At 45.8% G+C, this 12,122-nt stretch overlaps 1 protein-coding gene across 1 annotated transcript in view; it reads right to left on the bottom strand.

The window, feature by feature from the left end:
• TRABD2B (TraB domain containing 2B) overlaps positions 1-11,333 on the bottom strand; it is a 273,999-nt gene extending 262,666 nt beyond the window's left edge. Inside the window, exons 1-2 of the mRNA XM_071750203.1 lie at positions 10,995-11,333; positions 9,827-10,387 (exon numbers count right to left, since the gene is read on the bottom strand). Coding sequence (XP_071606304.1) covers positions 9,827-10,387; positions 10,995-11,102 — 669 coding nt within the window. The 5' untranslated portion in view covers positions 11,103-11,333. The remainder of the gene's footprint in view (positions 1-9,826; positions 10,388-10,994) is intronic.
• Positions 11,334-12,122: the final 789 nt, after the last annotated feature.

Here is a 12,122-nt window from a genome sequence, read left to right as displayed (position 1 = left end):
CTTTTGGGAGATTAGAGATTTTTGTACTTCCCAGGACACAAAAGGGTACTACTACAAGTGGTTCTCAACAGCAAATACTTTCCAGTTTGAGAATGTACACAAAAAGCATGAAACTGTGCTTTCCTTCTACTTCAGAGCCATTATTTGCTGAAGTCTCTGCATGGTACATCCCTTACGAGCCTACCCAGTCGTAGTTAACACTAAGCATGTGCTCAAAGCAGTCAGTTTCTTTCTCAGAAAAACCACTCCTTTATAAATTAAGATATAAATAGAGTATTTTTTAAAGCAAGCAGTATTCCATTACTGGAACATGAACCAATGTCAATGCTGCCCTTAAATTACTAAGTTTCTAGAGCGTATTTCAGATGCATACATGTGAAAGGCTCAGCTTCAACAAAAATGCCTTTGAAAGTGAGCTTGAATTATATACTGTACAGTATGTCTCATTTCACAGCCAAGCCACTTGAGTTAATAAAGAAATCCTCCCCCTGGCCTCACACTATTAGCTGGGAGCACAGCTAGCCAGTGCAAGTATGCATACAGCACCAAGCCAATCCATAAAGTTGAATAGTGTTCCATGTTCCATGGCTGTGAATGCCTCATGCCTTCACCCTCTGAACTTCACCTCACCACCAAAAGGCCTGGATTATTTCAGGATGGTATAACCTGGTCTCATGTCTTGATGCTCACACCCTTCAGCAAATAAAGTATCTCCCTGGTGTTTTGAAAATGGAAAGGAGAAATGCTGACAGAACTGAACTTCAGTTTTCATAGGGCATCCCAGTTGTTTGAAGGCCATTTTAGAATTGGTTTGGCTTTGATTTGGTACTAGAAACCTGAGACTGATACTATATCTTAGTGAGTTATTTCCTTCATTAAGCACATAACAAGCTCTTTTGACGATGTTCTTTCTACCTTTTTACTGTATGAATCAGAAAGAATATCATTATGAAAAAGAGCTTTCTGCATATTTAACCCTTAAACTCAGCATTATTTCAACCCGTTAGTATGCTTGCTCTTCTCTTGCTCCTGTGAAATCCCAAAAGTAAAAAATTGCCTCAGCTTGAAAAGCAAAGTACAAGCTTGTACTTGAAAGCAAAGTACAAGTCAGAATCCCAGTTGGCTTCCAGTATGTCAGGACCAGCTCTTCACATGGTCTAAGTCTTAGCTCTTTTCCAATTGACAATGGTATGATGATTTTACCAGTGCTTTAAAACCCATGGGACATACTGGAATGTGTCTCATCACACTTCACCAATAGAATAACCTTAATCTCTATGATCACTTATAAAATTTTAAATTAATCACATGCCAGAAATACAGCCTTCAAAAAGTTTGTCATTTTTCTTAAACCACCCTTTTGTCCTCTCCCCCTCTGCTGACTCTTCAAAGCCCTGTGTTGTGAGCATTTTGTGTCACATTTAAATAAATATTTACCATCACTATTATCTTGTCACCTGTAACAGGAAAAGCCTGCAAGAAATCAAAGAGAAAAATTTGTGCAGTGGCAGGAAGTGTAGAGAATAATCAGTGTTCATTGTGATTGCTAACAAAAGTGAGGGAGCTTAACAGATATCTTGGATTTAATACAGTCTCTAAAATATTAAGGGGACACTTTAGACACATTCCTAACTTAAAGAAATATTTTTCCTGTGTTCCTCATAACCTGACTTCTATTAAAATGGAAAGAGGTTTGAAAATAACATGAAGATTTCTGTTTCCTTTTTCTCATTCCTTGGCTTATGAAGGGAGCCTGATGAATACTTCTGTGCCCTGCGAAGTCAGCATCTTCTCTGGTTTATGTATTGGGTATACCTGTGTCTGCCAACAGGTTCTGCAATACAAGCCTTAGGGCAGAAGGAGAAAGTTTGATGCAAAGTGGGAAAACCAGAAAGCATTTAGTGCTGTTCCATTAATTGTGTTGTTCCAGCTATCAGGCTGAATGTGACCGAGTTGCCACCTTTGCTCCACGCTCACCTCAGTGAACTCTGTGGTTTTGCAGGGATACCCAAGCACAAAGAATCTCTGGACTGGAATTCATTTGAAAAGTTAACTTCCACATTAACTTCTACCTTAGAAAAGAAGAAAGAGAACACTTTCTGTCTACTTTTTTACAGTCCTTTCTGTTTGCCTGTAGGAGTTCCTGGAAATGGTTCAGTGTCATCCCTGGCTCTGAGGGACTCTCTGGAATGAGTGCAGCATATAGGATTTGATTCATACCAACATCCAACACCACTACCCACTGTCATGGGCTGCAATCCTTATTCTGCATAACTCAGAGTAATAAAACTCTCTTTTGACATCTGCAAGACTCTTCAGGCCTCAGTGTTGTTGCAGTGCCTGGAGAGAAGTGATCAGCAGTGGTCCACTGATAATAAATCTAATTACAATATTTCAGGGATGATGATTTCTTCAGGCATAACTGGCCACGGGAGTCTATCTATGATGAGAAATGGGGTATCTAGGCCTATGTTAAATGACCCTTAGAGTGGAAAATCTAGGGTCTTTGATCTCATTCAAAATAAAAATACTTTTGCTAATGAGCCTCCTCAAGTCATACAACATCCATCCCAGAATGCTGAACACATGGTTTTAATTTACAGTTTTTAGCAACTTCCATTTATATTGTGCTAAAAGTCCTGAAATGACTTGCAGCAGAAGCTCTAAAAATTGGAAAGCCAAATGGTAGGGATGGCTGTTGGAATAACTAATGGTAAAAGCAGCAGTCATCTGTGCTGATTCCTGCTTGAGCAGGTACTAGCCATGTCACTTTGAAATCTCTGTGCATTTAAATTACAAGACCTAATAACCAATAACAACACAAGGCAGATATACTGGGTTTTTTTCAACAGCAAAAAAGCAAATCCATGGAGATGAATGAGACACCGTAACTATGAGCTGTTGTGATGGATACAACCAGTCATGCATTTTAGTTGCACGTCTGTTCCCACTCTGCAGAGCAAAGCCTTGTTCTAATTCCAGTCCTAGAACAGAGACATTAAGTTCAAACACTGATATCTGCAGTTTTAAGCTCTGCAGGCACCAGTTTAATTTCTGGTGTCTCAAGGGAGATGGAAACCACAATGTTTTATGTGTTATAAAAAGAATGTTATGTTCACAAATTGTGAGTTTCAGAAAAATCTTAGTGAATGTAACCTATAAATAATTTGAGAGGTTCAGAAAGATACCAAAGTTTTGTGATCAACCCATGGTGCTTTCTGTGGGTTTTAAGTCTAGTAGGATTTAGTCTAGTAGGATTTGACGTGCTTGTCAGCTTGTCAGATGGATTTGTGAAACTCTGTGGACATGAGGGAGGTGTTTCTCTCCAGAACAGGGCTCTTCTGATGCTAACTCTTGAAAGTTAAAAAAATCAAGTTCTAAAACCACTGGTCATTGCTGAAAATCTCCATTTTGTGCTATCTTAAACACTGTGCTCTAGGGAGGTTATTTTACAGTAGTCTTTCACCCAAGCATCCAGGGAACCCCTCTGATAGGACCAAAAGATGAAAGAAATCACACCAATTTCATGTGGCTCAAGCAGTAACTTTGTGATTTCTTCTGCCTTTTACCTGTCTCATCAACTCCTAATGACAGTGAAGAGATTCATAAGAGTTTGCAGTGCAAAGCCCAGCACAGGGAAAACCTGTTATTTTACAGTACATCCCTCTGAAGTTCCCAAATATCCTTTGCCAGGATTCCTGCTGCTGATCTCCATCTCCACAGGAGTGCAAGGTGAATGAGTGCCCTTGCTTAAAATCATTTCTGGCTTTTTCAATACAGGAACCTCTGACTAGCCTAAAAGATGTGGGCTGGCTTTATAACGTGGGTTGCTACTCACTAGGGAGCTGAGGGGAGGCTGTTAAAGACTTTCTGAGGACTGTAGTTTGCACTATATTGAAGTTGAGGTTTTTAAGGTCAATGGTTGGTTCTGTTCCTAAGCAAAGCACTCTGGGTCTGAGGCAGGAACCTGACTGCTGCTGCAAGAGAAACAGAAGGCAGACAACAGAGAAAAAAGTAATTGCTGTGAAAATGCCATTTACTGAAGAGGGGGATAGGCAGCTTGGAAGTAGCAAACAGTTTCAGGAGTGATCCCACAGAGATTTGAAAGCAGAATTAGTGCCTCAGTACAGGGATGGAATTGGGTCATCTGCTTCTCTTCTGATCCCTTACTGTGAAGCAGAGTTTGGGGACCGAATCTCCTCTGGGGAGCAAAGTGCATGCCCAGGTGCTCCCCATACAGTACCAGAGCTCTCTGTTGCAGGGACCAGGCATTGCCAGAGCCAAAGAGATGATGCTCTGACCTCAGCTCTCACCACACACACAGGAAAAAAGGGCACAAATCTGCTATTTGACATCTATACATTGGTAGCATTCAGCTGCCTCATCTATAATGGGGACGCCCCTGAGCATTAGGCTTGTTCTCCACTGTTTTCTGGGGGTTTGTTCCTGTTAAAGCCCCCCTTACAAAGATGCAATTCCTGCCTAAAAACTATCACAAGAAGCACTCCTAATTTTACAAACAAATCAACCAGCAGAGTTATCTTCAAGTCTGATTACAGGTGACAAGTACACCTGTCCTGGGCCTGAATCTTACCAAGGGAGGTGAGAAGGATCAGAAGGAATCATTTAACCTGTTCTACAAAAAATTATCTCAGTTATATATATAATAATAGAACAGAAGAATTGCCATCTGTCCCTCGAGCCACCTTTAGCTGACTGGCTTTTTTATTAATGGGCATCAAATCCCAGGGTGGGCCTTTCAAGGGAGCTGTGGTGAAGAAGCACAAAGTAAGTGGCTGTAAAGAGCAACATGTACAGGTAGTTATCATTATACATGTACAATTATAGCTATATATATATATAAAGCATCAGCTGCTGATCCTTTCAGGTGTCACTGTGGCTGCTGTAGTTTCAATGCCTGCATCATTTCACCCTCAGCCATTCCCCTAAAGGTAAAGACATAAAGCAGCTCCAGTAGTATGCAAAGTGAGTTAATGGAAAGTTTTCTATCTCTGCTGTATGAATCTCTACCCCAAGGTTAATTTTACTGGGGGAATTCTTTTACCCCAGGGTGCAGGGAGGGAAAGTGATAGTTTAATTAGAGCCAGCAAGCTGAAAACTCTGTGCACTGTGTATAATTATGTAGAATCAAACCTTTTAACAACATTTCTTTCAACAACATTTAGCAAACCAAACAGATGATATTAAGCTATTTTTGATGACTGTTGCTCTTTTCTCAAAGCCTGAAATCTTTTAAAAGCAATAGAAAAAGGACAATTTAAGAAAAAGCCCACTTTTCCTATTAAAAAACAAATCCTATTTAAAAAAAAATCAATAATGCTCCCTCAAATAAACTACAGAGACTGTCAAAAGTGAACAAGCGCTGAAAATGAGCCCTTTAATCCAGCTCAGAAAACTTGGAGCTTAGACTTTTCATTAGTATAAACAGGCAAATTCCCCTTGCAGTCAGCTATACCAGTCCCTGTCAGCTCCAAGAATCCCAGCTTTGTGATCACAGAACTGTTTAATTTTTCAAGGGGACAAGGGAGATGGAATAGCAGCTCCAGGCCCTGGCTCTGTCTCTATATGACTGTGTCGTGCTGTTTTGCCACTGAAGGTCCAACTGGAAGGCTGCAGATTTGTCAGTGACCAAACGTGATGGACCACCCATTGGCCTTTTATTAACCAGTACTTGTTCTCCCTCTAATCCTATCACTAGAGTAATCAAAGCTGCCATGTCCCAGGGTTTGATGGAACAGCAGGACCTGGGAAATGAAGAGTGATTTTGTTAACAAAGTCATTCCTGCCTCTTGAATGCTGTCTCATTGGTAGAAAGCAGGGAGACAAGGTTTATTTGTGCAGAGAATGAGGCGGCAAAGAAATGAAAGGGGAAGAATGGTGAAGTGTGAAGTTTAATCTGGCACAGTCTAAGGTTTCTTTCTCTGAGGCTGTCTCTGATCCAATCAACACTGGTTTGATATTTAACATCTCCCCCTGCAGTTAGAAATGATACCAGCCAGAGAAGACCAGAGTCAGGGCTTTGCAAGCCCCGAGCAGCAGAGGAAGAGCAAAAGGGATGCTGGGGGTTCTTCTCTGGCCTGATGGCTTCCCCCACTGCCAGGTCAGGATGGGCTCAGGCCCTGACACAGAATTCTCCTCACAAATCTTGAGATTCAGGGTATAAGGCACAGGCTGAACGCAGATTCTCCCTAAAGAGAGTGAGCTCAGGGTGGGATGAGAGAGGGATTTTATTTCCAAGGAGGGAGGAATATCAGCACTGTCTGAGTCTCGGGATCCTTCTGAGGGACAGGACCAAACATGAGCAAGAGTTACCATCCATCTCCCCAGGGCAGAGGGGTCTGGCTAGAGGAATAAGACCTTCCCCCTGGCTGATCACTTTCAGTGGGGATGTGATGCTGCCCCAGAGTGCTGACTGGGGGTCCTACCACAGCCCCAGGTGATCAGGGTGGATGCAGACAGAACCGAACAGATGCAGGGGTCAGTGTCCCCAGCCTCCTTGCTCCAGAAACAGCCTATGTCAGCCTGAGGAGAACTTTTCACCACAGACTTGTGTGAGGGTCACAAAGAGGAGGAAAAGCTTAACTCCCTCCTGAGCTGGCCCTAGTGGGATGCATGGGCAAGCCCTCACAGCCTGGCATGGCACCAGCTGCAGCGCCCATGCTGGCAACTCCACATCAGAAGGCCCTGAGCTCCATCTGCCCCTCACCTGCTGTTCTCAGTCCTGGCCCACTTGATGTTGCACTTTTGTGGCTATTCTGTAACAGGATCTTTGCAATCAGACACAAAAGTTGCCTGTTTCCTCTTCTCTAGGTGCCTCTCAGCTCCTTTCACTGAAAGCCCTGAAACTTCATGTAACAAGAAGTGGTGAAACTTCAACATGATCGAAACCTCATCTGAGACACCCTTTTACCAGGCTCCCAACCCATCCTTTTGCTGTGATGCAGACACCTTGACACAGCTATGCAATACCTAGGGCTTAGATTTTGGGTGACCAGCAGCTGCCAGAGTCTGAGGGGAGCGAGGATGCTCCCATTGCCAGCTCTGCAGGAAAGTAGCAGGAAAACAGGGTGACCTGAGTGGTGCTGGGCTTGGAGAGCAGCAGGAAATGCTGAGCAGAGGTTTCAGGAGGAACAGAGCATCAAACTACAAAGTTCTGGGTTTACAATAGAAAACAACGTGCCTCGCTCTACCTGCAAGAGCTGGCTCTCCAGGAAGCAGCCAATTATATGAGCCACCTTAATCTTTTCATCCGGCTAAGACAATCAACATTTCAAAGCCAGGCACAGAACGTTTCAAAGATTGTTCCTAGTCAAAAATGCAAGTGTATCTGCTTTCTTTCAGAGCAGATCAAAACCAACTACCACACCGGGACCACTCCTAGATTTCCTCCTCCTCACAGTATCAGATTAACAGATTTGGTGCGTGTAGTCAGATTAAATATTTGCAGTAGCACAAAGCTTCCTTTGAGGGGAAGAAGTGAAAAGAAAAAAAAAAAAAAAGCTTTTTTCTCTCTTAATTCGCTAAGGGCAAAAATAGTGGACTTTAGGGACAGAGAAAACAAAAGCACTGACATGATTCAGCAAGGCACAGATTTATAACCTGAATTCTGAATGTAGAAATTGCGTGCACTATACACATAAGAGTAATGCTGAAAACAGGTAAAAACTGCTGACACCCTTAGCAGATTCAGGACTGTAATTTATCACAGATGTTCTCATCAAACTCTCCAAACACCCTACAAGACAAAAGCTGCTCAATTTCAAATTTCCATTTTAGTGTGCTTTAATTATCTCCTGCTTAAGGAAGGCTCCAAGACCTGGAATTGGGAGGCAAAGCCTAGCAATAGTAATCCACTCCACTAAATTAGCACAGTAATACACCGAGCAGTAGGACTGCCAGACAGTGTGATAACATTACAAATTACTATTGTTAAACAACCAGCCAGGTGTCAGGATGCATGAGATCTAGAGGAAGCAAGAAAATAAATATCTGGTTTGTTTTGTTTAGTTTTGTCTCATGTTGTTCTGGTGGCCTTGTTCCCAGAAAAAGTTTCAATATAGGAAAACTCCTGAACACTGATACATTTTAGCAGCAACGTCAATTCTCTGTAGTAGTTTAAATGTAATGTATTTTTTTAATCAGCACAAACTTTTTGCATAAATAACTGTCCCTTACTTGACAACAGGGATAATACTTTTTCTGTGCTTTCTCATATTACTATTGTAGCAAAACAAAGGGGAAATTTTTTGTTTCTATTTGAAATTTAGTGAGAGAAATGCAGAATTACAGTATGAGCAGCAGTGAGATTTGTTCTCTATCCCTTTAAAAAGAAAAAAAATTAATATGATTCACATTTAAAAGGCTTCTAAGTGGTACATTTTTAACCAAGTGCTTTCATGTCCTTGATTCTCACTGCCATTTCTGACCTGATACAACCAAATGCTATTGGATGTCTAGAACCGTTAATTATTTTTACCTCACCTTAACGAAGGGGTTCAACAGAGAGGACAGACACTTAAACCTTTCAAACAGAACAGGGTAAAACGAATTCCTTGTTTGGAGCATGTGTTAATTAATGCAAGGGTCCTGAGGGGCTTTCTTTTAAATATTTTTGTTGATAGACAAGAAAATCCCTCCAGAAGCGTATGCAACCAATCTTCTCCTGTGAAGGCTGCATGCAGAGTTAAACTTCTAGTGGAAACATCACATGAACCAAGTTTTAGTGAAAGTTTTGTTTTCCCTGACAACAGTTCCCTCTAGATTTCAAGGGGCTCTTCTTCACCCTCTTTGGTGAAGGCACTCTAAAGAGATTTTAATCACACCAAAGATCAGTACTTTAATCCTTATTCCTACATCACCAATAATTTTTTTTTTTTGCTCAAACTAGGACAGCAAGATGAAGTTGCAAATAGCTGAACCAAAAGTAATGAGGAAAAGCAGGTTAAAAACAAAGTATCATAGCAGTAACTGACACCATTGTAAATTTCCCCTGGAATATTTGTTTTCTTCCACACACATTCATTTCCTGAATTTCTAGCAAAACTGATTTCGTATAAACAGTTACACAAAGCAAAGTCAATAGCTGTGCCTGTGTCTCTGATTAATCCACTGAAATGAAATGGATCGCATGGCTTAGATTTGGTTGTTTAAAACTAAATCCACTGAAAGAATTCTGGAGTCCAGTTACGCCAATAGCTTTTGTTCCCTAATCTACATCCTTATCTTTTTGCTGAACTTCACCTGTTCTAAAATGAAAAAATCCATGCAGATTGAACACTTAATTTCTCCCAGTACAAGAGGGCAACGTGAGCCAGTTTGATTTGACCTGGAGTGACTGCTAAAAAGACGACTGACAGTTTGCACATACTTAAATCTATTTGAACAATGTCAAAAATTCTTTTTTTCATTGTTTATGCTTCATCCTCTTCCTGAGAAGTACCACAGAGATCCTCTATTTAAAAACAAACAAAGCCATTTACTTTTTACCCAGCTCTGGGACAGGACAAGAGGCGTGCAGTTTTCCCTCACAAGTGGCAAACCAGCGGACATGCACATTCACACCCTGGAACATTTGCCTCTCAAACAAATAATGCACATGACAAACTCACAGAGCACATGGCAGGATTTTTTGCAGGCAGCACAGATCGGCGCGACGGAGAGCGGGCAGTCTGACAAACAGGATGCTGAGGTCACCCATCCTGCTGCAACGGTTCTGGGGGTTCACCCCATAAACAGTCATAAACAACAAAGAGAATGGCTCCTACCTCTGGGATAGATGAGCCACGAGGCCCAGGAGCCTCCTTACCTGGGAGAAGTTGAGCCCGTTCAGGGGGTGACACTGCTCCTCCACCCTCTCCACCGCACCCGTTGTCTTCTTCATCCTCTCAGCTTCCTGGGCGAGGTAGAGATCAAGCACCGGCACCCCTCTGGATCGAATGTCCGTCTCGGTCAAGGAGTTCACCATGAGCATCACCCAGACAGGCCTCTTGCGCTCCCAGTTGCCAGCAATGGCATTGAAGAGGTAGTCGGCGTAGAGCCCTTTGCCCCGCTGGTCCGGGGTCATCCAGTGGGGCAGCATCAGTTTGATGTAGTCCAGGTGGCGTTTGAGGCGGCGGTAGAGCTCTCGGGGCAGCACGTCCTGCAGGTTCTCCCCGTGGGGCAGCATCTGGCAGCTGGCCAGCCCTGAGATGGTGTAGGGGTCAGTGAGGTCCAGCTCGAAGTAGACGCTGGAGCTGGCGTGGAAGGCGGCCTTGGAGTTGTCGGGGATGAAGTCCCACACGCGCGTGTAGGGCACGTGGATGGTGCCAAAGAGATAGGCGGGGGGGTCACGGCGGATGGTCCAGAGGAAGGAGTTGAGCTCTCCTTGCTGGAGGGGGAAAGAAAATGGGGGATGATCAGTGGCTGCGAGGCAGGAGGCAGACCGTGGGGGGAATGCAGCCTGGGGAAGGGAGCCCCTTTCCCCCATCTCCCTACATAATCCGGGCCCGAGCCGGGAGCAAGGCAAGAGGCCCTAAGGGGCCCCAGGGGCACTAAGAGGCCCTCGAGGGGCAGCGTCCCTCCGTGACCCCCGCTCTGCCCCGGGGGTCCCTCCGACCGACACATCCCCACGGGCTCGCACCCGCCGGAGATCCCGTCCCGTCCCATACCGTCCCATCCTGTCCCTTCCCGTCCCGTCCCGTCCCGTTCCGTTCCGTCCCGTCCCGTCCCTTCCCGTCCGGTCCCCCCCCCTCGAAGTGCGCAGGGGGGCACGCGGGCGGCGCCACACCTGCGGGGACACGCGCGGGCGCGGGCCGCACGCACGAGAACCGCGTGGGGGTAGGGGTGTCACCCCCCCCCCTTCCGCGCCCCCGCTCCGCACCGCTCACCCACCCATCCCCCAAATCCCCCTTCCGCGCCCCGGAGGGTCCCGCGGGCAGCCGCGCATCCCCGAACGGCCGCGCCCCCCCGGCCCGGCTCGGCCCGGCCCGGCTCACCGAGCGGGGCAGGTCGCACTGCCCCGTGTCCATCTGCTCCCGCCGGGCCGCGGCGTCGGGCAGGAACCCCCCGAAGACGAAGCAGATCAGCGTCAGGTTGAGTTGCATCCCGCTTCCTCTCGCTCTCCTCTCTCTCCTTCCCAGATGAGCCTTTTTGGATTTCTAGGATCTTTTTTTTTTTTTTTTTTCCCTCCCCCTCCTCCTGCTCTTCCCCCTTTTTTTTTTTTTTTTTTTTTTTTGGCTTTTTTTTTTTTTTTTTTTGGCTTTTTTTTTTTTTTTTTTTTTTTATTCAAACAAACTTTGCCAGTCCCATCTGCATCTGACAAGTGCAGGGGGAAGGACTGGCCGCCCCCTCCCTCCCATGCTCTCCCCCCTCCCGCCCTTCCCCACCCCCACCCCCTCTGGCTCCGGGCTTGTCAGAGGCGCTGGATGCTTTGGGGAGGACGGTTCTCATCGCCAGCCTCCGCCATGCTTTGATTTTGCAGATCGGAGAAGCTCCCTTCCCGCTCCGCCGGCTCGGGGGAAGGTTCAGAAGGAAACGGGGGAGCGATTTAGCCCGAAAAAAATTAAAAAAAAAAAAAAAAAAAAAAAATAAAGTTTTAAAATTTTTTTTTCTTTTTTTTTTTTTCTTTTTTTTAAATTCGGCGGCCAAGAGGGGCTCCCGTGTCTCCCCGGGGAAGGCGGGCGCTGCTGCGCGGGGCGGCGGCGCACACCGCACCGGGGAGGCCGAACTCGGGCTCCGGCGGAAAGTTTCGCGCAGCCGCCCCGGCCCGCCCGCGCCTCCCGCCCGGAGCCGCCGCTCGGGGCCGCCGCCAGGGGGCGATAGCGGCTCAGCCCAACCGCGCGGCGGAGGCTGCTGAGGGGCGGCCGCCTTCCCGCCTCGCCCGCCGCCCCTCACTCAGCGTAGCAGCACCTGCGGGGTGCTTCCCCCGCTTCCAACACCGAAAGGAGAATATGGAAAAGTTTCAACATTCCCGCGTTCAAGAAATTAAACGAAAAATCACACAGTCAGGGTTTGTCCCGGGAAGGAACCGAGAGCAGCCAGCTCCCGAGGGGATGCCCTCAGGCACTCCACCGCCCCCACCCCCCCACGCTGCCCTTCGCCGGCTGCTCTGACCCGCTGGGCTC

This window comes from Heliangelus exortis, chromosome 8 (assembly GCF_036169615.1).
Source record: "Heliangelus exortis chromosome 8, bHelExo1.hap1, whole genome shotgun sequence".
Classification (NCBI taxonomy): Eukaryota; Metazoa; Chordata; class Aves; order Apodiformes; family Trochilidae; genus Heliangelus; species Heliangelus exortis.
This window is presented reverse-complemented; position numbering and strand designations above follow the sequence as displayed.